Source organism: Mizuhopecten yessoensis, unplaced genomic scaffold (genome assembly GCF_002113885.1).
Source record: "Mizuhopecten yessoensis strain PY_sf001 unplaced genomic scaffold, ASM211388v2 scaffold716191, whole genome shotgun sequence".
Classification (NCBI taxonomy): domain Eukaryota; kingdom Metazoa; phylum Mollusca; class Bivalvia; order Pectinida; family Pectinidae; genus Mizuhopecten; species Mizuhopecten yessoensis.
Window position 1 is genome coordinate 74,339 of NW_018479993.1, and position 26,983 is coordinate 101,321.

Here is a 26,983-nt window from a genome sequence, read left to right on the forward strand (position 1 = left end):
GTGAATAAAACTGTGTGTGGGCTTCATTATCTATATAGAAGGGAGGGTACTCTTAGTGAATAAAACTGTGTGTGGGCTTCATCATCTATATAGAAGGGAGGGTACTCTTTGTGAATAAAACTGTGTGTGGGCTTCATNCATTGGTTTGTGTGAGAAAATTACGTCGTTTTCTCAAAAATTGATGACGTTACTCTCACAAACAAGTGACGTAACAATCAATACCTGCTCCCAAGAGAAGATAACTCTGCAATACGCAAAGACGGAATATAGATAGGAGGGTACTCTAGCAAATAAAACCCTGTGTGGAACTAAGTTCTTCACCATTATAACTGATGCTGTTACCTTTTGCCTTAAATACATATAATCATTTTGAAAATATGGTAGTTAATATGATCTCAACATGCTTCCGAACTGGTTACAAATTGTATTTAAAGAGCACTCTGTCTAAACTGGTACACCTTAGGACCACATAATGTACATCATTTGGCCAGTTTGTAGACATTCAGTTTATAGAGAGTCTACTCGTCATACACCAACACTTTCGAAACCAAATTATTTGTGTGGTTTAGATAAAAATCTGAATTAGAGTCTGGTTAATTAAGACAGATCTAGAGTACACTGTAAAAACTCCAATCAACTAAAGAATTCTGAAGAATTGTTTATGAAAACCATTGAACTACAGTATACTGTAGATATATCCCTATATAGCATATGGTCTTGTTTTCCTGGATTCTAATTGGCTAAACCTTTGTCGTGTGTTCGCCGAAAAATTGCATATCGACCTCATGTTTCTGTTTTGTATTCTACATGACCATATTGACCTCATATTTCTAAACTTAGAACTGGATATTTCTGTACGTATATAGTTGTATATGAAAATGTGTATTTCTTACTTTTGTTTATCTTTATTTTCTTTTATCATTTTGCAAAAATATTTAATTCACTCATCAAGTTTTAGTCCTAATTACAATTGATTTCATTCGCTATACTTGGATGTCCAACACCACATGTTATCTAGCGACATGATATGTATTATACAAGTATAGGATGTTTGTCTCGGTTAATACATTGTGATATATATGGTCCTTGACAAAAAGTCCATAACGGATAAGTAATGGTCATCTTAAGAGATAAATATATTTTGTATAGAGAGTAAAATATTAGCAAAGAAGAAAATATGTAATTTGGCGTTAATAATAAATCTAGGTCTCAGCAAACTTCCTGTAATGAAAGCAAGTGAAATGAAAAGAGAGAAATGCAAACACCAACACAATTCAAATTAGTGTGAATTTGTACAATCTGCCATTGTGTTGGACACCATTAGTCCATTACTGCAGGACAGCAAATAATACCAGAACTTTTACTGGAAAAAAGTAAGAGTTCCAACAAAACACATCTATGTAAAAACAAGTAAAATATATCAAACAGTGTTAACTATGAGGCATTCGCAATGTGTTACATCAGTGAACAAGAAAGATAACTCATCTAGGTGTGTTCTAAGCTACTCACATTTTCCTCATTTTCCTGTTTTATCTGAAGTTACAATGCTAGTTTACTCACAACAACGTCATGCACAGGCTATAACAGACCAAGAAACTCCAGTTTTATTCAGATGAAACTGGTGATACAATGTATCATCATTTTCTTCCCTTCACTTGGAGAATAGGCCGAATCAGAAGACAAAGCGATGGTGAACAATGACTTGCAGACACAATTTTATTACAAAACGTATTTCTGTTAAATGATCATAAAAAAAATCATCAAATTAAAAAAAATAAAAATGATACAATTGAACCAACTTATTATAATAACAGATAATATGATAACTGGCTTATAATAATTTTTCCATGTACCAAATTTTCTCTATATTGATAAACTAAGAAAAATATATGTATATGGTCAAACGTGGGACCCTGCTTATTATCATATTTTCTTTCTGACATGAATGGATTTTGGCTTAAAACTCGTATGTTGTCCATGTGCGACACCTGGACAATAGGTTCAATAAGCTGTACATCGTAGCTGTTACCGTAATTTTGTTAACAGCAACTTGCACACCTAGCTGTTTATCCCAGGTTGACTAGTGGGTTCATGTTGAAGAGGTATTACAACAAGAGGCCCAGAGGGCCTGTATTGCTCATCTGTTTCTTTTGTTACATGCAACTGACATATTGGTAACTTAAGACCAAATTTGGTAACTAGAACACAAGACATTTTAACATCTCTTAAACATTTCTGAAAATATTGTTGTTTGAAACTTGAAATTTTAAAGCTTATAACCCATGTTGACCTTTGACTCCCGACTTGCACTTAAAGTTGACCTTTGACCTCATTACTGTAATAAAGAAAACAATTCACACAGCTGGTCTACATAACATACCCAAGAATAATGACCCTAGTCCAAATAGTTCTTAGGATATTGTTGTTTGAAGTTTTTAACATATTTGACCCCTGTGACCTTGAAAGTAGGTCAAGGAAATTTTAATGCGGAAACTTTATAGCACTCCATCCCAGGTACCTACTGGCCATATAGCATGACCCTGGGCCTTATGGAACTTGAGAAGAAGATTGTTAAAGCTTTTAACCAAAGTTGACATTTGATCCCCAACTAGCATTTAAAGTTGACTTTTGACCTCATTACTGTAATTGAAAAAAATATTTGCACTGCTGATCTACATAACATACCAAAGTATCATGACTCTAGTTCAAATGATTCTTAGGATATTGTTGTTTGAAGTTTTAACATATTTGACCCCTGTGACCTTGAAAGTAGGTCAAGGTCATTTTAATGAGGAAACTTTATAGCACTCCATCCCAAATACCTACTGGCCAAATATCATGACCCTAGGTCCTACAGTTTTTCAGAAGAAGTCGTTCAAAAGAAAGAGCATAACCTCACATGGCCCTTTGGGCAAGGTGAGATAACAAAAAGGTCAGGTTAGCAATCAATATAAAAGAAATGGTTTCCAATGCCAAGAATCTACCTATACACATACACAAAGGGATGCAACTCAAGCTCACTCATGACAAAACATATGCACAAATGATTTTTGGATTTCTTACAATCAACTGCTATCATAGTGTAGGAACATGCAGACTTTCAAATTAATATCAAATGTTTGTCTTTTCTCTTTAATAACTTGAATATACTCAATGAATAGACAAACAATAAGTGCATATATAATATAATTTACTACATATTTTAATTATCACTTAGATCATTCTGTAAGGCAGGGAATATGTGATTATATTGAGGATACAATATTTACAACTGGGACAAACTAAAGCAATGACCAGCCTTAAATTTGTATATGGTCATAATTTCCTGGAGTACTATCAAATACATATTAATATCGTTATTTTTATCATTGTATAAGTAAATATAATAGCACATTGTATTGATAAAATATTGTGTCCTTTCTAAGGGTGTTATGATAGTATTGCTACTACTATTTCCTATCTATCTGGGCAGTAAAACCTTGTTATAATGCTACCATTTGTTAACAAATAAGTCTGATGTTATGAAGGAGGTTGAAAATACAGCAAAGGATACATATAAAGGGATAGTTAGCAAAACTGGAAAAGGAAACCTTGAGATGTGTGAAACAAGGGGCATTATATCAAGGTTTTAGTGTAGTGCTATACAAGTATTTCTAGAAGGAATTATGATAGTATTGTTACAATAGATACTGTCATGTAACTAATAGTACTGGTGCCAACACATGTTTGTTACAGGGACTTATTGCCAGCAAATCTGTGTAAATACGTAAGTACTGGATATCTTGACACAAACATTGATCGTAAGTCTATCTGACATTGAAATAATGGTGCAAAACTTAAAAAAATTTGGTGGCAGATTATATGAAACTAAAAAAAAACTAAAAACATTACACAAAACATGCATGCTAAAAATGGATTTGAAAATGTGTTGCATTTTTTATAATACATGTAAATATTTTTTTCTGTTTGATGTAAATAATCTTCATTCCAAATATCTGATTAAAGTTTGTGCTAACAATCAGAAATTTTCTATAGAATACTTCTAAATTGGCCGACACTTACCGTTCTCACATAGGACATACAGAGCTCAAACAGGATTCCTATAAAAAAAGAAATGTATGTAGGAGGAGCTATCTCTTGTCAATCTATATTTTCAACTCACCTGTGTATCAACTAAAACTTTAATAATATAACAAGTAGAGTTTATCTCGAAGAACACAAATCTATCTCGTAGCAAGTGATGATTTCCCCAATTATCGTTAAATTAAATGACATCATGAAAACAGTACACACAATGGTAAGAAGGAACAAGTAAGTTATGACCAGAATTTTAAACCACTTTTCTGTGTAAGCAATTCCATAGTATAGTGTATAGTGGTTACCTATATTTTCATTTATACTATTCGTCCTGATGAAGAATTCTGCATGCTGAATCGGGTCCATCTGGTTATATTCCTGAAACGAAACATACACATTTATTATATATTTGATTGCAATGACAATATTTTATTTAATAATTTGAGAAGGACTGGTGGATGGTAAGATCTATGTAGGAATCCTTACCTGAATAAAACAATACCTTATGAACTATAGACTCTTTGAGTTCCATCACAATAGCAGCATGACTCATTGACTGTGATCATGAGCTATCTATGCAAGTCCCAATTTAATAGAAGCTTGACTCAATGACTGTGAGCTATCTAAGTGAGTCCCAATTTAATAGAAGCTTGACTCATTGACTGTGAGCTTTCTAAGTGAGTCCCAACTTAATAGAAGCTTGACTCAATGACTGTGAGTTATCTAAGTGAGTCCCAGTTTAATAGAAGCTTGACTCATTGACTGTGAGCTATCTAAGTGAGTCCCAACTTAATAGAAGCTTGACTCAATGACTGTGAGCTATCTATATGAGTCCTAACTTTAAAAGAAGAATGACTCATTAATCGTGAGTTATCTATGTGAGTCCAAAATGTAAAAGAAGAATGACTCGGTGATTACGAGCTATCTACAGTGTACATGAGTCCCAAATTTAGTAGAAGGATGACTCATTGATTGTGAGCTATCTATGTAATTCCAAACTTTGATGGAAGAATGACTCATAGATAGTGAGTTTTCTTAAGAACACCCACACCCAACAGTAGAATAGCTAATGGATTGTTGAGACTTCTTTTTAAGGACCTATCCTCAACAGTTAGATAGCTCATAGATTCTAAGTTACTTGTCACAAAGCTGCCTGCAAGTTAACAATGGTTAATGTATTTCAACCTCGAGCTCCCTGTAAGCGACCCACCCTCAAGATAAGGATGGTTTGTGAAGTGTGAGCTTGCTATGTGAGACCCAACCTAAACAGTTAGTTAACTTAAAGATTGTGAGTTCCCTATAAAAGACCTGCCCTTAAACTACTGATGGATCATAGATTCTGGTTCTCTATGAGTGACCTGCCCTCAAGTTAACAACATTTTCTTAATTGTGAGTTTCCAATAAGTGACCCATCATCATGATAAGGATGGTTCCGTGATTATGAGTCCCTTAATAGAAAGTTGTACTGATCATATAATAGATAGTTCGTGGATTGTGAAGTAAGACCCTCCCTCAGCGGGGGGGTCTTGTATTACAAACTCTCTATACTCCTCCTCCTCCTCACCCTGTTGTTAAAGTTCCACGTCCTCTGATCCTTGTCCACTGCAGCTACCTTTATGGTGTGGATATTACTCAAAATCTGAAAGATAGAAATGATCTTACTCATTTAGACACCTTATTCCAATTATTCAAATGATGTCATTCGTGACAACAAAGGACTTATAAGCCTTAAATTTCTGACTCCCACGAAAATAAACTCAAGAAGGTCTTACGATTGCAAAAATAACAGTATGATGCTGTTGCAAAAATTGAATTGAATTTTGATAAAGAATTTTAAAAAATTAGGGAAATTATAGTCATACATCTTAATAAAAGAAAAAGATTGAACACAAAACAACAAATATTTAAATATTTATATGTGAATGTACTCTAATCTCAAAATCACATATTCGCAAAATAAAAGGTTAATTCTCATGGTTATCCAATGAAATGATAATTACTGGTGACATCACTCCTGTTATATATAACAGGTGAAATACAACTATTACAGAAATAAACTCACATTTTGGCCATCAAACAGACAGATTCGCACATGTCTTCCCTTGATTGCCAGACCTGAAATGCAATGGCACAGCATGGGTAACTTGGGAAACGTATGCTTAGAAATATATTAAACGTTTTTATTAGTCTGCAATGATTTTTTTCACCCCCATATCATTTTTAAGGGTTATTTGGAGGGATATATTTTCTGAGCCTTATGCAATAATTTTCACTTGCAATTGTCATGTATAAGAACCAGAACTTTTAAATGGATCTAGATGCTAGTTCTCAATTCCATCAATTGACTCTATTCAATATAAAAGCAACAGTTGGATGTTTAAAGTGTGCTAAAACAGCCAGCAGCTTTCTATTTATGCAATCACAAAAAGTGCCTGAATTTAAAAAACGGATAGTTCAGGTTGAATTTTCCCCCATGTAACAACTTTTTCAGAAGTTACAAAAAGTTAAAACCTCAAATGTTAGGTCACTGCAAAACATAAATCAATTAAGCATTGTATTAACAATTAGAACAGAAAATTCAGCAAATCTGAAACATATTTGTGACTTTTCAATGTAACATAGAGTGCAGCGTTCCTCCTCCAATTTAACTGACATTTTCAAATGTGAGTATTATTCTATAAAACATGTTAGGTTCCAATAACGTTCTAGAGGAGATCTTTATACAAAAGGAATTAAATAAAGCCAACAACAAACATGGTCATAAGCTTACAAAAAATCATACATTTATATAACATTTATTACAGTGAAACCAATAAATGTATTACCAAAATATATTGTCATATATATGATACCACAGATTTTCAAAAGGTTTAATACATTCCAAAGAGATCAATGTATAACATTTGAGAGGAGGTTTGGGCAGAAAAAGACAAGTTACTAAACATTGCAGTTTTTTTAATCAGCAAATAAAGTGTCAGACTCTAAATTTCAAACACTTAGAAAAATCACTTGTCACACATCAAAATAATTAATACACATCAAATACACGCAGCAATTTTGTTTTTGCGAAAGTTGAGATTTTCTGTTATAAAATGAACAATCATTTTTTTAATAGTTCAACAGCATATACATGTACATTGTTCACTGTTACAGCCTGTAGCTATATTTACATCATACAGTGCTCACTGTTACAGCCTGTAGCTATATTTACAGCAGACATTGCTCACTGTTACAGCATGTAGCTATATTTACAGCAAAAATTGCTCACTGTTACAGCCTGTAGCTATATTTACAGCAGACATTGTTCACTGTTACAGCATGTAGCTATATTTACAGCAGACATTGCTCACTGTTACAGCCTGTAGCTATATTTACAGCAGACATTGCTCACTGTTACAGCCTGAAGCTATTTTTACAGCAGACATTGCTCACTGTTACAGCCTGTAGCTATATTTACAGCAGACATTGCTCACTGTTACAGCTTGTAGCTATATTTGTAAGTGTAAAAGCCTGATGGCCTACTAAGTTAGTACAACAGTTTTAGTTACTTGTTACTGTAATTATTATATAATCACCGTACTAACAGTGTACCCCTGATATGCTATGTTAATCATAGTGAGATAACACACAAAAATTGAAACAAAATTTAATTGATTTTAATTCAATCCAACCATTTTTCACAAGCGTTATTACACACTGCAGATGTTTACTTACTGGGTTCTACTTTCTTCCCTTTCTCATCTGGAGAATTCACATTCCATTAACTACATTACTGATGGCAGGGTGTCATTACATAAATAGAAATGTATTGATAATTAATCAAAAGTTAGTCTCTCTTTATTTTTATTTTTAGCTTGGTCACACTTATTTCTATCAATGCCGAATATCACTGTAATCAAGTGATGGAATTAGACTTGCTTGAAAGTGAGGAGGTTCATCATATGTACGTCAAAATCTCTATAGTAAATGAAGTATTCTACGACACTGTACTACAAGAGATAAGGTCTGGCTATGAACTTGAAATGATCTCATCAAAAGTGACATGTCTTACCTGCCCCTGGCACAGGAATCTGCCTACAGGCCACCAAAGACACTATCCTCTCTATCCTAGAGGTGCGAGGCCTGATCTGTAATTTTGGTAATAACAAAGATTATAACGTGATGATTGTTATGCAGCTAAAAATTAATTAAACAAGCTAAATATTTGTTTGAAATAATCACCAAATTAATAATAATATTTTCCACTTTTATATGAGGATTGAACGGCAATTTTTCAATTTTATGAAAAAATATTTATGCTGGCATGAACATTGAAAACAAGTCGCTCAATCCTTATATTCATATTTACATTCTAAATGTTTGCATCTAGTGGTTGTCTCATGTTATTCCAGGCGGAAGGAGAAGCTTCCAAAAGACGCTGATCCAATTGCATTCATAGTCCTAAAAACTTAATTTCTTATGGTAATGCTCATACAGGAACTTGCAGTGGAAATGTAAATATACATCCATGAATCACCAAACCAACAATATTTCCTTATATATAAATGGATCACTTTATCACTTTACTTACCTTTCCTACTTTGGGATCAAAGAACAAGTCAGCATATGCCAGATTGGAGTTGGCTAGTTTGGGCACTAGGTACCTCTTCATGGTGAACTTCTCCTCTGAAGACAAAAACAATGATGCAAGTCAAGATCCTGTGCATGAAATATACAGCAAAAAAACTTAATGTAAACTACTGCTGAAGACAATGTTATAATGGTGTCCATAAGCAGACAAGGACATCAAAATCTACCTGTATTTAAGCATTGAGGTTGATTTTTTTTTATTTTCATCAGGGTATGAATCCGCATAGCGGATTCTTAAAGTTTGCAAAAAAAAATCTTTTCACAATAATGATATGACAGAAACATTCCGATGCCACAAAGTCAAAATTGTGACAGTTTCTGAGCTAATTCTGATGACTTGAATGAAAGAAAACTACTCTATCATGACAAGAAGTGTAAGATAGGGAAATTTCATTCAAGGAATTTTCAAATTGGTGCCAGTCCATCAAGCCTCAGGTTTTACCCAATCTGAAAATCCCTTGGGTGGAATTTCCCTATCCTACACCCCTGAATAATCCAAGCTTCAAATGGAAAATGAAAAGCTGAGTTAAGGATTTTTATTAAGTTACTAATTAACATTATATAATACATGTTATTACCTGGTAAATACTAATTGGCTCCACAGGGAGACTTACCATCATGGAACTTTGGTCCAAGTGTGGAGGGTCTGAACCCTGAGGGGACTGCCCCGAGAGCATGGAGTACGTCTGTGACACTTGTCTGAAATAAACAGAGTAATAATAGTAACTTTCTGGTGATACCTCACAGTAAACTGTAATTGAAATACATAAATCATTAAATTTGATGTTAATACATAATATTGTACACTGCCTACAGTGTCGACACATATGACAAAGTTACTTTCACAAAAGCACGAGTAATCTACGAGGATAAACATGCATTTACAATATTTTGTTATTTCTAAACATGAACTGGTTCACAGAATAACAAGTTTTTATTACATGACAAGCTTAAAATTTGAAACAGAAGATTTAAAATTTTTACAAATCAAGTGTGATTAAATGTTAACAAAGTTTAAATCAATGAAAAGCTTTATCAAGATCTGACTTGGGATTAATATTAAAGTTTGAGAAACAAGGTCAATTAAATCTTCAAACACATAGTAACTCATCTTTGTACAGGTAGTTATGAAAATAAGATTTTAAACATAGTAACAAGCCTGTCAACAAAAACTGTTGCATTATCATATGGATATAACTATTACATATTCATGTAATATTTTTTAACATTTTTCTGGCCTCACATTAGCTGTATTGAATCTGATACAACAGCCCCCTATAATCAAATTGAGTACAGATTTTGCAAATAGTGTCATTATTTGACTATTCTTACATTCAAACAAATTTTTTATCAATCTTGTTTCTTTATGTATATATGATTCATATTTAATTATTGCATGCAACATTTTTACAAAAGAAAATAGGAAAAGGGTAGCTAGCTAGTGCACCTTAAGAGGTAGCATTTATATTAGAAAATATATCTGCTCGTAGACATACAGGCATGTATTTGAAAACAGTACATTTAATATAAATGTTCTTTCTTATAACCCTATAACACTGTACTGCAATTGAGAATATAATTCATGTAAAGTTGAAATTTGAGGTAAGCATATCATACTTAGAGTATATATGACAGATCACAGAAGTCTGACATCATTGCATTGATACATACAAATCTTGATGATCCAAAGACAATTACAATGTACTTATATTTAGTAGCAACATAAGGATTCACACTCCATGATTTTGATAGAGTAACATCTTAAGGATGCACAACTGATGGGTTTTAGTATGTACAGAGTTAAGGATTCATACTCCATGATTTTGATAGAGTAACATCTTAAGGATGCTCAACTGATTAATTTTAGTATGTACAGAGTTAAGGATGCATACTCCATGATTTTGATAGAGAAACATCTTAAGGATGCTCAACTGATGAGTTTTAGTATGTACAGAGTTAAGGATTCATACTCCATGATTTTGATAGAGTAACATCTTAAGGATGCACAACTAATGAGTTTTAGTATGTACAGAGTTAAGGATGCATACTCCTTGATTTTGATAGAGTAACATCTTAAGGATGCACAACTCATGAGTTTTAGTATGTTCAGTATTAAAGATGCAAAGACAGTGATGTTGGTAAAGACTTAAGGATGCATAGATGGTAATTTTGAGTACAGATTAAAGATGCACATACAACAATTTTGATTATGTAACATCTTAATAACGCAGAGCCAATTTTGAGAACAAACTTAGGGATGCACAGAAGAGGATTTTGAGTAAAGACTATAGGTGTAAGATGGATGATAGTGAGGTATAAGGATAAAGCCCTAAAAGAGAAAGAAAGAAAATGAAATCATGGATGGTAGACTTGGAACTGCAGACACAATATTGACGAGTCAACAAGGTGAGAAAGATGACATCCTTATTAAGGAACTAGCACGTGAAAATCAAGACAAGCTGGGCTTTCATCAGATATCTTCCATCATGATTGGGAATGATCACTGCATGTACATGAAAAGTGCATTGTATAGAACATAAGATTATAGAATCAAAACTGTCATTAGATATGAAAATTACAAGACTTGTGTTGTATCATCATTTGGTTCAACATGCTTTCATTCATGCTATTATGTATACTGTGTATAATGGAACTTCATTAAATTTGGACTCTCGTTTAAACAAGGATAATTAAATTTTCTGACACAGACATTTAGGAAAAATAATTTCCTTTACATAATAGTGACTATTCTTCATATAGAATTTTTCAATTCATTTTCTTTTTTCAAAATTCAGATTGAAAGAGTTCCATTATACATTTTAACTCATTCACCCCTACATATTTAAACTGGACTTGCCCAGTCTTTTATTTGGTAAGGTTCAAAGGTGACTTTAGGGTTGAATGAGTTAAGTTAGAAATTGTGAATGCATTAAAACTAAAAATCTGAAAATATTTGCAAAGAAACAGCTGTAACTAATATGGAGTCCGCTTCGTCTTCTTAAGGCTTACCTTGTTCATTAACTGAAAGTGATAAACACAGGGCGATTGTATTGATGACACGGAATGATACACACAATCAGTGTAGCTACAGCTATATACATTCTACATGTACATAAAAGAACATGTCCCAGTAACCACAAAGAGGGACAAAAACTAAATACCAAGACAGTATAAACTGGGGGACATGTGACCCAACACCAATGTGTAATGAGATAATGTCACCGTTGTTAGGAAAGATCATGTGTGCAGACAGAATGCATTTTTCAGATGCAAAGAAATAATGAATTATAGATGAACAACATTCTTACCAGAAAAAACCCATCTGATAAATGTTACAAATTCTGCGGTTAGTAAGTGATGGAACAAAGTTGACAGTCACATATTTGACTAATGGTTGATAAACAATATATATATCTAGACATGTGATCATTTGATTAGTTCGGTAACCATAGTAACCCATGTTACAGACAAAGAAATGTCACTCAGAGACTAGGGCTATTAGGAGGTATATGTGTTATTTACTTTGTGTAGCTTCATCTGCCTTTTTTCTATATTCTGAAAGTCACAATCAATATTTCTTTGGTAAAATAAAAAAAATAAAAAGATATTTGAAAGCTTGTACAAATTCAACATAAACAGCAACGATACTCCGCATCACCTAGACCAAGCAGCAGCTTCATCCTTGAAAAGAGCATGTAATACATCTACTACTCGTCTAACTTTATATCTTTGAATGAATCTAGCAGAAAATCTAGAACACTGGCCTCGATATTGTAAGTAGGTTGTGATGATGCTAGTTCTCTTGTCTCCATATATATACATTACAATACTTAACAAAGTTAGACACTTTCAAAATGATGAGCTAGCTATAGTATCCTAAGCCTAAAAGTGAACCAAACATTGGCTTGTATACAATTTTCTTCTACCACTTGGTAATTCTAGTTATAACTACCAGTATGCATATGGCAATAAACTCATTTTACAAATCCAGCAGCTGAATTTCATCCCATTACTTTGAACTTCAACATCACCATTCTTTTATAAAAATATTTATCTGGATAAATAATTCTTTGTCTGGATAAAAAAAGAATCAAGTGAACACTCATAATTAAAATTCTTGAAGGCAAAATGTAATTCCTTATCTTAGTTTCTTCGGTTGACTCAGTATGATATATGAATTAAGCACAGTCTTATAATTTTGGAGAAGATACACACATTTTGATGTACACCCCAATGTTGCATCAGAATTTGTGATGTGAGCAATTATAAAACACATGTGTAACACTTAAATGTTTACATTATACATTACTTGGTGACAGTGACTTTTACATTGTAAGATTACGATGTGACATACCAGTGTGGGAATGTAATACATTTGTGTATGGTGCTTAGGAATGCCGTACAAAATGTCTGAAGCCATATCGATTATCTCTCAAGTGTTAATACACAAACACAGTATCACACATCAACACACAAATATTTACTGATAAAATGTTAATTCTGCAAAACACTGTTAAACATAATTACTTTAAATCAAAGGGGACTTGTAATTTAGGTATAAAACTATCTACTGCTTTCTTTTGCATGTGACTACAGGATTATTGAATTGTTGACAAAGCATAAAGGTATATGTATTTCTAGACTATTTAATGAATGAGCTTATCAAAAAGATAATATTTCATTCTGACTGATATCAAGGTAACCTAATTACTTTTGAAAGTGTGGTAACGTCAGGATTTGATTTCATGACTGATCTTTACTTTAGCTTGAATGAAATTATTTCCTCAACTTCAGCGACACTTCCAAAGGGGCACTTTGGATAAAGTGAAATGTTTTAGCTAACATATTTCATCAAACCAGGGCCTGAGTATGATTTAAGAAATCGTTAGCTGATATAACTTTTGAAATAATGTCCGTTTTCCTAACCTAAGGTTTTAAGCTACCTCCGGGGCTACTACCAATTTGTCCGACTAGTATAACTGGTATACCACTACATTATACTATGACTGAACCGACGTGGGGATACGGTACAATACAAAGTGTCAGGCACGCTCATTGGACAGAACAGTCATGTACGAACCCATTTACATTACGTCATCAAACGCTTACTATTTATTTGCACTGAAGACCAAAAAAATAGATTCTTAACTAGGAAATGATTTCATATCTCACATGATAAACTATGAAATTATAAGATGTTTTACTAAATAGCGATTAAATTTCACAAGGAAGGCAAAATGCTTAAACAATTAGATTACACAGGTAAACATTTGGAATTGAGTCGTACATGAATGTTTTCCCACATAAAAAACATCAGCCATCGAGCTATACTTACTGTAGGCTAGAACAAACAGACACATAAGTCAGATTATATACCAGAAGTCTGAGTATACGGTACAACATTCAAATACATCTACTGTAATATACACAAACCAGTTTCATAACAGTTCACAAATTTTAAGACATCCTCAATTTCTTGCCCGAAAATCACAAAACTTCCTAACTTTAAGAACAATTCACAAAATCAAATTTATTTTATGGGCTTTATTTCAAGAGGTAATTTCATAGCATTACTTTTGAACGCTAATTGTATATGCTAAGAAATCACCTTGAAATAGTAGTTGGATTGCAGAAAATCCAACTTTAAGAATATTTGAGATGACGAAGAAAGTTTAAGAAATCATGAGTTACAAACGTTTTAAGAGTTAAGCAAGACTGTCAATCAACACATTCTGAAAATAAATTTGCTAGAATTTCAAATCTGATTTTAAAGATAATACTTTTTACTGATGTTATTTTCTGCAATGTGGTCACATACTTTTTAACAACAGGCTGTTAGTTATTAGTAATAACAACAATATAACACCTTAATCCATAAGTAACCTAAGGTGAGTATGGGACTTTATTAAATGTTGAAAAAAATTGTTGGTGTAGATATATGTATTACACATTTAAAATTTTAATTATTTTAAAATAATATATATGCAGGAGGAAAAAATAATATTATGATACTAGTGTGAAAATACATGTACTATGTTTATAAAACTTTCACCAGTGCTGAAAAATTAGTGTGGGGCAAAAAAGAAAAGAAAACTACTTTGAAATTTTCAAATCAAATATCCCATTTTAACAATGTTTAAGTTGCAAAAGTAGAAGTGTAGAAAGTGTTTTTTTTTTATTTGGTAATGATAAAAAAAAAAACCTTTTACGAATATCTATGATCTATCCATGCTATAGATCTGGTTATTCATTCTGTCACTCTTAAATTCTTGAAGCAAATGACTTTCTTTGTATAGCAAGACTTTTCTTTTTAATGATTCAAGTAATATATGAAATGCTATTTTTTTAAAGTTGTTTCTTTTTTACAATAAAAACTTGACATTCCTGGTAATGCCCCTCAGCCTCATCTCATTTGTCACTTGGCTGGTTTCGCCATTTCAAAGATTCCTCTTTTTCATTTTGCTTCATAATTCTTTCATTGTATTTTAATTTATTCGTTAGGTTCTATGAGATAGAGTTACTTTAAAGGTACACAATTCCTTTCTTTAATACCCAAACTTCACTAGACAAACCAGTGGCAGTATAACAGAGTTTTACTGAACAAGAAATGTTCCATCAAATTATCCTTTAACTAAAAAAAATATTAAAAAAAATCATCAAAAAGAAAGAAAGAGCCTGAAGAGATAGCAGTCAGCAAGGTGTCTGTAACTGTGTTCTACTCTGTAGTTAAAACAACAGGTCATTTAAAACTGTGTCAAACAAAAATCATGCATATTTTTACACAAATCACACAAACTGACAGATTATGGATTGAGTACTTGTATATGTAACATGAATAGTAAACATTAACACAGTAATGCATATTGAGTGTATCACAGACACCTATAATTCATATTGAGTGTATCACAGACACTTATAATTCATATTGAGAGTATCACAGACACTTATAATTCATATTGAGTGTATCACAGATACCTATAGTTCATACTGGGCATATCACAGACACCTATAATTCATATTGAGTGTATCACAGATACCTATAATTCATACTGAGCGTATCACAGACACCTACCTCCTTTACCGCCTTCTTGATTGGTGACCACAGCTTTTTCCCACTATAAAGTACAAGTGATAACAAATAAGAAGACAATGTGTGGGAATAATATATAGAGGATATTTAATGGTTTCCAATTGAACATCATTTATATTTCATGAGATGAAATTCTTCAAGTGTAAGTGTGTAAAGCACAAGCGAAAATATTTGGTATGATCTGTCATACTCATGAAATATAAATGGTTTTCAATGGGAATATCATTAAATTTTCTATTTATTACATTGTTTTAAAAGTAACATAACACAAATATTGTGGCATAAAAAAAGTGTGGAAAATTGGTAGCGTAATATTTGATGCCATGTTCTAATAACGCCACACTTAACAACAAGGTAGAGTGCCATTTTGAACAGGTTCCTCAACGCAATTCTGCAATTAGCTGCTATTATCTGGTAAGATTGTACTTATTGTGTAGTTATTTAAATGCCATAATGTATGAAGCAAAGGTGTACCAAAGCATCCACTTATTCTGTAGACACCTTCTTTGAATTTGAAACTGGAAATCTATGCAGTGAATGTAAAGTACCACTCTGAATGGACAATACTAAAAGTAATATTCACATGTAAGATGGTGCATTTTGTATATCTCCACTGTAGTGAATATTCAGATGTTTCACTAGTAAAAATGTGATAAAACCAGATACTGATGGTGGCTAATGTTCATTAATAGCTCACCAAATTGTTTTCATTTGTTATAACAATAAGTTTGATAATTTAACTGTCAAAACTCTGACATTCCATTATATAATGGCTTTGTCAGTCTGTCCTGTCAAATCTAAGCCAGTCTGTTCTCCCAGAATTTGGTCAGCATGTCCAATCATGACTTGGTCAGCCAACTCTATTATGACTACGGTCAATCCATGACTTGGTCAGTGCTCTCTGTCAAGGCTAGGCCAGTCTGTTGTATCCTTTACTTTGTAATGAATCAGCTATGGAAACAAAGACTTCACTGTACAAATAAAACAGATTTGGAGTCTGTCAACATACCTTCTGCTTGTACCTGGCTCATTTTCATCTCCCTCTTCTTCATCTTCTCCCTCTGGCAAATACAAAAATAATCATAAAAATATCACTTTTCAGAGCATTATTAAGTGTCATTTAAAAAAAAAAAAACTTCTTTCATTTTAACCAAACTTCTGATATTGTACTTTTTCAACAATTATTTTGATCTTATATTTTAGAAACAATTCTGGTTTATAAACATGTTTAAATGCTCTAGGCTCAATGTACAACAATCATACAGTTTTGTTCTGATATCTGACACAATATTGTTATACAATGAAAATGCAAATATTTGCTTTTTAAGAAGATATACGACATTTATATATATATATACTACAGGCTAATATATTTATTTTTATTTTTTTAATAAGACAGGGAAATGTTTATGAAGTCAATAGTTTATACTTACCATCATCTTTCTGAATATCTTTGTATTTGTTGTGCATCTATCGGATGAAAAAGGAAGGGAAAACACTTTCATATATTAATGTAAAGTACCCTCTATAGCATGAATTAAAAATTGTTCTTCTAAAACTTTCAATATCAGTTTTTTTATCACCAAAATTACCCTGATTAACTTTTCATCCAAATCATTTGTCTTCAGTCAGTGTGAAGGACACACATGATATCATACTATGTTATCCTGGTATCTTTCCATTTAAAGCATACTTTTATGATGCACAGTGTTATCTGTCTAAATGGAATCCTACACTATATAAACAATATAATATTATATCTTTTTTTAGGTCTAACAGAATTCATTTCTTTGTAAAGTGGGTCTGTTCAACCTGACAATCTGTCTATTCTCGATGCAACTTTTGGTTCAAATTTCGCTGGAATTAGACTGAATTATATATAATATATTTTTTACAAGAAACTTTTGTGTGAACATGTACTTACTTTCTTAAGTAATGTGTCTGTAAAGGGGCCTTGAAATATGTTCGCGTTAAGTGAAAGTTTGGTGTTTATGCAGTAGTGAATTACAAGATATACTAACGTAGCTTAATGTCATTCAATTACCAGTTATACAGATTTAAACTCACCAGTTATACAGATTTAAACTCACCAGTTATACAGATTTAAACTGACCAGTTATACAGATTTAAACTGACCAGTGCTTTGCATGTTCACACTAAAGTTTCTTAGAGGTTGGGGGTAAAATTAAGCATAAACCATGTGTTCTGTGATCCTTTTATATGGCAAGCCTCTACAATTTTGAGGGTCAAAAGCAATTTAGGTAGTCACAAACCTCCCTATTTGGGGGCTAATGGAAATTTAACCAGTGACCTTGAGCTACCAAGCACATATAACATTGAACTGACCTTGAGGTAAGTTGAGGGTACAACACCAGTGTCCCCAGCTTCATTCTCTGCTTCCCACCAACCATCCTCCCTGTAAAATAGACCACAGTATATCAGCTATAACAATCTGCTGGAAATCCACAATATACTCATGTTTTGTTTGAAATTATATTAATTTTGACTAAATGTCTCAGTTTTGATATGAAATATATATTTATTGTAAAAGTTGCACAATGTATTTGTTTTCCTTGCATAATTTTATCTTGACTGACAATGATAGATTATTTTTAATGACTAAAGATAAGTGATAAATCATCTCCTGTTGGCCAACAACACAGAGGCTATTTAACGTGACTTCATTGCATTAACAGGTATACATACATTACATATATATACGAAGCTTTACATTTCACAGTTTTCATCATTAAAAGAAAAAGATGACCATGACAACGTCGTGCTGGGTATATAACGACTTTAATCCAAGTTTACGTTGACTAGTTTCGACACATGAGGCGTGTCGTCATGTAATACATGTAGAAATTTTCATCTACATGTATTGCATTTAATTAGTAACTATCTTATTTATTCTAATGCATAGGACTGTTTATCTTTATATGTGTAGACTTCACTGCTGTCTTAGCTTGTGCAATGAACACTTGAATATTACTTCCCACATTTTTAGCCATCCCCCCTTTTTTTATTGATGACGTCATTTGATTGTGCATTATGTGTTACATCATTGAAGCAAACCTTGTTATTACTGTTATCAGGTTAGGCACAGTGTTTTTAACCTTATACTAGTCAACGTAAACAATGTACCTGTACGGCAATACTTTATACTCAGCTCTTGCAAAATAAATTCTAGGTGAAAGTTGTTTTATTTTTTCCAATAAGTGAGTCAAGCATTTTTTAACAATAACAATTAAGTCATTAAACTCAAAAGATTCAGTTTGTACATTTAGGTATTAAACAAACATGAAATGATATGGAACATAAAACTAACAGTTTTACAAATAATATACAAAATAATCTGAACATAAAAATCAATAACGTGTGTGCCGATGAAATTGAATTCTAATCTAACACACTGTGATAAAACAAGAACATTTAACATGATTAAAGATCAACCTTACCATCCAGGTACACTACAGGTAAATACAGGAGACAAAAAATAGGCCATAAACAGAGACAAGATGAAAAGTTTTGGAAAGATACATTTGAGATAGATTTTTCTGTCTTGATTTCCAGATATTTCAAGTAAAACTTGCAAACAATATTTCTGAATAAAAGAAAAGTAAGTAGGAAACAGCATATTTCATCAAACTGGAATTGAGTTGAATATTTTTTCCATAAAATTCTGTCCACATCTCCCTGCACATGTAATTTCTAGAGTTATCTACCTTGTCTCTACAATAGTCAGGATGTCGCCTTTGACAAAGCTCAAATCTCCCTCTGCATCCCCTTTGAAGTCACTGATCGCTTCAAACTGCTGGCCCTGGATATAAATATACAATGTTCCTTTATATGTGAAAATAGAAAGACATAAATAAATTATATTATATTGTAAAATAGCAGTCATATGTTTCAGAAACAATTTCATTTTAGGAGCTTTACCCGATCAGTCAATGCAACCTGCCGATCATACAGGTAACCACATTTTTACATATATACCCATATATATCTATGTATACTTACTACGGCAGTCACGCCCATCGTACTTTCCTCCTCCTTTGTTTCTGTCTCCTCTTCTTCCTCTTCCTCTTCCTCTCCTTCCTCCTCTTCCTCTTCTTCAACTTCTTCCTCTTCGCCTTCTTCCTCATTTTCTACCTCTTCTTCTTCAACTTCCTCCTCCTCATATTCTTCATCATCTTCTTCCTCTTCGTCTTCATCTACATCTGTTTTCATTGTTGGTGCATCAGTTCTAAACATTTGAGAAAATTATAAATAAAACAGCATTTTACTTTATTTTGATTTTTTATTGTAACTTATTTTAATCACTCTGTTGGCCCAGATGTAAGTACACAGGGACTCTTAGTGGGAGGAAACCGGAGTACGTGGTTGAGAAGGTATTCATATAGCTTATCACATCCAACTGGAGAATCAAACCCTGGACCAGCAGGAAATCACTTGTTTAATTGTTATCAGTATTCATAAAACATATCAACATTCCCAATTCAGTTGACTTTGAGAAATAATTCTATACATGAAGATAAGACTACATTACCAAATATATTCTATAACGGTGGATATATGATACATGTATGATGATATTTAACACATAATAACTGATTCATAGCTACTAGTGATGGGCTGATGATCGGTTATGATAAAAAATTGATTGGCTTGCCCTTTTTGATTCTGAATATCAGTTAAGAATTCCTTAATCAATCCAATCCGTTCAACTATGAGTTCAAGTGTCAAATGTGCATGTATACACTGTGGAGTATTCATTGAAAATCATTTATTCTTATATCTTTGAATCATATGATTGAGGCTAACATGGAAAAAAACATCAAAATTGCATAAAATGTAATTGTAATCCATTCATTATAAAAGATGAAACCTAATATATAGTTAACAATTCTGTCTATTGATGTAAAAACAGTGTTCTCACTTTATTTGTGTATTTAGTCCCATAAAATTGTACCGATTACACAAATGATTATCGATCAGTTTACTACTTCTGATAGCAAACTGATAATATATGATTTTAAACTGACTGCCCATCACTTATAATTACACAAAACCTACTTCATAGTTGTTTCATCATCCTCTTCTTCTTCATCATCTTCTTCTTCCTCATCTTCATCCTCTTCTTCCTCCTCCTCATCTTCATCTTCTTCTTCTTCCTCCTCTTCCTTTTTCTTTTTTGACTTAGATGGGCCAGCTTTTGGTGCCTCTGATTCTATTGAAGTAAACAATCAAAATATCTCAATTCAAAAACTTAGTACATTACAGCAAACATGTGAGTTCTGGAATAATAACATCTTTGTTTTTGTATTAACATATGTCATACATTTATTCTCAATACTATACATTGTTTTGATCTCACTGGGGCAAACGTTTGTTGTATTTCTCCTGGACGCAATTTACAGTTCACTGCTTACTGTCTTTGATGTAAGGCCAGTTCTCACTCTGACAAACAGTGGATTCACAGATTGTTTTGTAAATTGTAAAATTGTAAAATACTATACTTCCTATTAAGTACATGTACCTGTATTATCTGTATCTGGTATACTTCATAAGTGCCTGTATTATCTGTATCTAGTATACTTCCTAAGTGCCTGTAATCTCTGTATCTGGTATACTTCCTAAGTGCCTGTAATCTCTGTATCTGGTATACTTCATAAGTATCGGTATTCTCTGTATCTGGTATACTTCCTAAGCGCCTGTATTCTCTGTATCTGGTATACTTCCTAAGTGCCTGTATTATCTGTATCTAGTATACTTCCTAAGCGCCTGTATTCTCTGTATCTAGTATACTTCCTAAGTGCCTGTATTCTCTGTATCTAGTATACTTCCTAAGTACCTGTATTCTCTGTATCTAGTATACTTCCCAAGTGCATGTAATCTCTGTATCTAGTTTACTTCCTAAATACCTGTAATCTCTGTATCTAGCTAAGTGCCTGTAATCTCTGTATCTGGTATACTTCATAAGTGCCTGTAATCTCTGTATCTATTGTTACTCTTCATGCACAAATACTGTTATAGTTTTCTCTATAAAATACCTGTCTTCTCAGTTTTTTGTAAACATGTGCATCCGTAATATATATACCCTCTCCCTGGTATTAATCTCATGAATTTGTCTTACCTATATTTCAAAATCCTCAATACTCTGTCATATACATTGTATATGCCTGATTTGATTGTTTATCAAATTTACATCGTAAATACTTGTTTTTTAGTGTATCTGATTTACATCATATACGCATATACCTGTTTTTTAGTGTATCTAATCAACATTGTAAATACCAGTGTTTTAATTACCTGTTTTTTAGTGTATCTAATTAACATTGTATATACTTGTTTTTCTGTGTATCTAATTTACTTTGTATAAACCTGTTTTTTTATTGTATCTAATTTACAGCGTAGAAACCTGTTTTTTGGTGTATCTAATTTACAGCGTAGATACCTGTTTTTTGGTGTATCTAATTAACAGGGTAGAAACCTGTTTTTTGGTGTATCTAATTTACAGTGTACATACCTGTTTGTTGTGTGTCTAACATTTCTGTTGTCTCTAGTTCCTCATCCTTACTGTCTTCATCTTCTTCTGCTTCCTCCTCCTCTGCATCCTCCCCTTTCAGCTCCCTGTAATTAGTGGTGTGATTATGACAAACATTTTAGGTAAAATATTGACAATATGTCAAGATCAAAGTCACTGTTACTAAAAATACACCATAGGGTCAGGTATGGTCAGGCACATGGGGGGGGGGGCAGTTTGCTGATTGTGTTCTACTTACTTTATTCAATTTACTTACTTTAAGTAGTCAGCTCCTTTCTCATCTGGTAGTAGCTTTGCCATGGTGGTCTCGAGCTGCCCCTGCAATAGCAAATATGTATTTCGTAAATTTAACCATAAAAATACATGATAGAAGTTTGTCATAAGGACACATGGAAATGTCAGTGACTTCAAATACTACCAGGGGGTATGTATGATCATTCACTTCAAAGAATGCTTTTTTCCAGTGCAGGTTTTTCGCCGGTGATATGAAAACAATCCAAGACTCCTACAGCCACATACTAAATTATAGGTTACTATAACCATGATCAGTGATCTGTAGCTTTCCTATTGTCTCTCATGTGTCTCCTCAGACCCCCATCTACGGTTACCAATATTACCACTGTTAGGTGCTGCATGCGTCATAAATGGGATCCTTTTCAAATAAAACGTGGTCAAATGGAATTATCAAAAAAAAAAACCAAAAATATCCTTTTGAAATTCTATGATTCAATAGGATATTGGATGGTGTGAGTTCAAACTCGGACTATGTGACCATACACATGAGTGTTCTATGTCAGTGTTTTTCTAACTAAATTGAAAGATATTCCTGATTAGATGTTTTCTTCATTTTTTTTGGAGGGAAAATTATACACTTTTATGCTCGAGGAAGCAATCTGTTTTATGCTGTAAAATAAGGGATAAGATGTTTTTGATGTTTTTTTAACCTAATCAAACAGCTAATCATTCAATGAAACAGAGAATCAGATTTTCATGCATTAAGGCTGTCACATATACAATTTCCAGGTATTTTTTATGCTATGATCACAAACTGGACATCGATATCTGTACATGAACAAAAATTACCTTCCACGTGGTAATTCTGACAGTCTCATGTTTCTTCTTATTTTCAAAACCTTTAAACTTTGGTGGTTCATTTGCCTGTAATGTTGAGAGAGAAAAAACACAAATCAACATTGGATGTAAAAAGACAACACCTCGTAAAACAAGGACGATCAATATAACTAGTTTTATACTTATTGTCAAATAATTAGAAACAAGTTTTGATTTTCATTGAATTTTAAATTGTGATTAATCAAAAGTAAAATCTGCCTAAATGTTCAGTTTTCAGAAAGCAACCCAATAAAAATGTTTGTGACATGGTCATGTTCAGGTTATTGATATATCACACATAATTCAACAATTCAATAATACTGCTAATGTGTACCTCTTCAAGGGCTTCTGCCTCTGCCAACAGCGTTTCTACAGGTTCTATCAGATCAAAACACCTGAGAATGAAAATTTAAAACGATACTGTATGTTATCATCTTATAACTAAAATTATTTTAACATTTATGCTATCCAAGGCTGTACCCAGTCTGAATATATGCTTAGGGTAACGGTAATTTTAAGTTAGGTCTATATAAATGGATACAAAAGTTTGCATTAAAACCTTCCCTACCCTAGATTATGTTGCCTACCTGTTTAAATATCAATTTGAACTTGTAAAGTCAGAATATCTGCTCATATAACCTAGATAAAAACAGATTATGAACAATAAGAATACTTGCCTCCCTACTAACTACCTATCTTTTTTTCTGACATAACATGAAACACATCTACATAATTGTTTGGCTTTAAAATCATAATTACATTATAGTTTGTTTGATTAGTTTCATGTTTAGTCCACGAGTTCTGCTCTCCATACAACATAAATCTACTAACTCTCTAATCTTCTCATAAAAGATGCAAAACAATCAAATTAAATGAAAATGATCAGCTTTAATCTTACAATTGATATTAGGTTCCACAATCTATCAGCCTTGATACTGGTTAGTTTTTGATGTCTCGAACTAATCATATAGATATATATATTAACCATGGGTCTTCAATTTTATCATGAAAAAATACAAGGGAAAAGAGAAGACATGTATCCCTTCCTCGTATATAACTCTTGGAAGACACAATGACCTACTGTATAATCTTGTCTCCAATGTACATATGATGACATTAACGAGTCAAGTCACAGTGAGATGTAATGGTATCAAGTTACAATGAAAATTATTCTGATTCTTGCATCAGTTACATGAATACGATTACCATGGCAGGGTTTATTTTGGGGCCATAATTTGACCTCTGCCTCCTTTTGAATGGAAAATGTTGCTATGATACTCCAAAGTCTCTCTACAATTTCCAAACACATTTTTGGAACTTTAAGCATATCTATTCAGATGGCAAAGCAACTACGACACCTAAAATGAAACAATTTCAGAAATGAAATAATCTTCCATAAATGAAGCTGTTTTATTCTTCTTTTAGGTGATACTTTGCAAAAAAATAAACCATTTTTTGGTATAATTTCAAAATTTTCCAATTTAGTTTACTGTAATGCAATTTCCCCTATTCATTATAAACCAACTAAGTTTTGCCTGAATCAACAGAAGAACACCTGTACATGTAAATCTTACCCTTTGAAAGCTTCTTTGAGTTTTACTTCATCGTTTTTTGTCTTTGAATTGCTTGCAATCTTATTGCTGTCTTTGACTTGCTTGTCAATCTGAAAAAGAAAAAAAGAGATGAATAAGAATTTTGAAATACTTACATATGTAGGGATGTAAAATCCAATTTCAGATTTAAATTACACTGCTTCAGGGAGATATTGAAACACTGATGTTTAAAATGTTCACTAGCTCTGATATAACAATAAAATCTACTAGCCTGAACATCATGCCAGTGGAATTGTACACATAAAATACTGGTTCCAGTTGTACATGTAAATGTAATGGTAATCTACTGTTTCCTGTACAACCATAAAGGATGTGTATTAATATACAGTCACAGTCAATCTACTAGATTCCACAGGAGTGAATTCAGATAGGGTATTCACTCGACTTTCCAAAATCTCATGAATGTGAGACAAATTTTCAAGATTCCTTTCGTTTACTTTTATATGACATAGAAACACAAGTGACTAATTATGGAAGACAATTTCATGACTCATGTCCTGCCCTGGCCTCAAACTGACGACCTAATGCAACCAATGATCACCTAGCCTTGAAATACCTGTAGGTCTTGGGTGCTGTACATGCATGTCGGTTGTGAGCTGGAGGTACGGACAAGCCACAAGTCATAAAATTGTCTTCGATTGTCAGTTGTGTTTCTATGTCACAAACGGTCTGTGAACAATGAGTCTATCCCCCCACCCACCCCAAAACTCCTATTGATGTAGGGCACTAATTGTAATTAACCATCCTCCATCCTTGATAGTCAAGGGGTTACGCTCAGTTTCGCTCTCTGCACCCCTGAAATATGTCATAGCAAAACTGACTTTTATTTTTAAATGTCTTTATATATGAAGTAATTATGTAATAGAAAACATAAGGCAATAGATTTTTTTAAACATAGTGGGATTTGCAATACAAGAGAAGTAACTCTTGTAATGGCTGCATGTTTGAACATGTGCAATTTTGTCATTCCCTTATATTTCATAGAGTATTTGTATTATTAAAGGTAAACGTTATCATGTTAAAGATGTATATCATGTGGATTTCAATCATGAACTATATCTGTGGTTTAATCAGGACAAAGCAGTAGTGTAAAAGAAAATAGCAACCGATCTGGAAATCTGCATTCAAACATTCCCGGTTTTGTCGGCACAGACTACTAATGTCGAATATTTGCCTTTGAATTAATATTTCGATCATTAATTCGTCTTAATATTGAAAAAAAAGATTCACCTGTTTCTTAAGCTTATCTGCTTCTTTCTGTACTTTTACCAGGGGTGTTGGCTCTTTCGGGGCCATTTCATTACATTCGTTAGTTCTTGCTCTTCTGTTTATCCGCCATTTGCAAACAAATGTTTATTACATCGTGATAACCCACATACTTTTTTGAGCTTTTTACTATCATATTAAAATATATTTCATACCAAAAAAATCAACATTATTGAAACATTGTATGTGAATATTTTAATAAAATTAAATACATGGACATTTAGTATAAATACCACAATTATTCAATAAGTATGTGGAATATCACTGATGACACAAATTATCTCCCTTAGACCACTCAGTTGCCTCTACGTATCCATCCTGACTGCAATCTCATTAAAATCATATGTTAATAAAAAAAATACCTACGACTATTCATGCGGTACGCAGATTGTCCTGAATGCAATTTACTTCTATTACTAATAGTTTTGAGAACATTGATTTATCTATGTGGTTATTATATCTTTGCACTTTTTCCTGCAAGTGTAAATAAATAAATAACTTTAGGTCTCAGGGAAAAAGTAAAGAATATGCGCATTTTTCACATATAAGTTATAAGACAGCCTTATAAATACTGTGATGTGATGTCTACAATAATCTATTAATGAAAGATAATTATAATAATAATAACGATTTTTTTTTTTTTTTTTAAAC

General features: G+C 32.7%; 1 protein-coding gene across 1 annotated transcript in view; it reads right to left on the reverse strand.

Annotated features, from left to right (window-relative positions):
* LOC110442017 (nephrocystin-1-like) overlaps window positions 1–26,412 on the reverse strand; it is a 48,669-nt gene extending 22,257 nt beyond the window's left edge. The window contains exons 1-23 of the mRNA XM_021485411.1: window positions 26,297–26,412; window positions 25,028–25,116; window positions 23,788–23,848; window positions 23,427–23,501; window positions 22,600–22,661; window positions 22,326–22,429; window positions 20,873–21,026; window positions 19,817–20,042; window positions 19,522–19,616; window positions 18,143–18,212; window positions 17,230–17,266; window positions 16,806–16,857; window positions 15,779–15,821; window positions 14,042–14,047; window positions 9,321–9,405; window positions 8,648–8,742; window positions 8,129–8,204; window positions 7,792–7,818; window positions 6,140–6,192; window positions 5,642–5,716; window positions 4,383–4,455; window positions 4,063–4,100; window positions 1,510–1,533 (exon numbers count right to left, since the gene is read on the reverse strand). Coding sequence (XP_021341086.1) covers window positions 1,510–1,533; window positions 4,063–4,100; window positions 4,383–4,455; window positions 5,642–5,716; window positions 6,140–6,192; window positions 7,792–7,818; window positions 8,129–8,204; window positions 8,648–8,742; window positions 9,321–9,405; window positions 14,042–14,047; window positions 15,779–15,821; window positions 16,806–16,857; window positions 17,230–17,266; window positions 18,143–18,212; window positions 19,522–19,616; window positions 19,817–20,042; window positions 20,873–21,026; window positions 22,326–22,429; window positions 22,600–22,661; window positions 23,427–23,501; window positions 23,788–23,848; window positions 25,028–25,116; window positions 26,297–26,362 — 1,686 coding nt within the window. The 5' untranslated portion in view covers window positions 26,363–26,412. The remainder of the gene's footprint in view (window positions 1–1,509; window positions 1,534–4,062; window positions 4,101–4,382; window positions 4,456–5,641; window positions 5,717–6,139; window positions 6,193–7,791; window positions 7,819–8,128; window positions 8,205–8,647; window positions 8,743–9,320; window positions 9,406–14,041; window positions 14,048–15,778; window positions 15,822–16,805; window positions 16,858–17,229; window positions 17,267–18,142; window positions 18,213–19,521; window positions 19,617–19,816; window positions 20,043–20,872; window positions 21,027–22,325; window positions 22,430–22,599; window positions 22,662–23,426; window positions 23,502–23,787; window positions 23,849–25,027; window positions 25,117–26,296) is intronic.
* Between the last annotated feature and the right edge of the window lie 571 nt (window positions 26,413–26,983).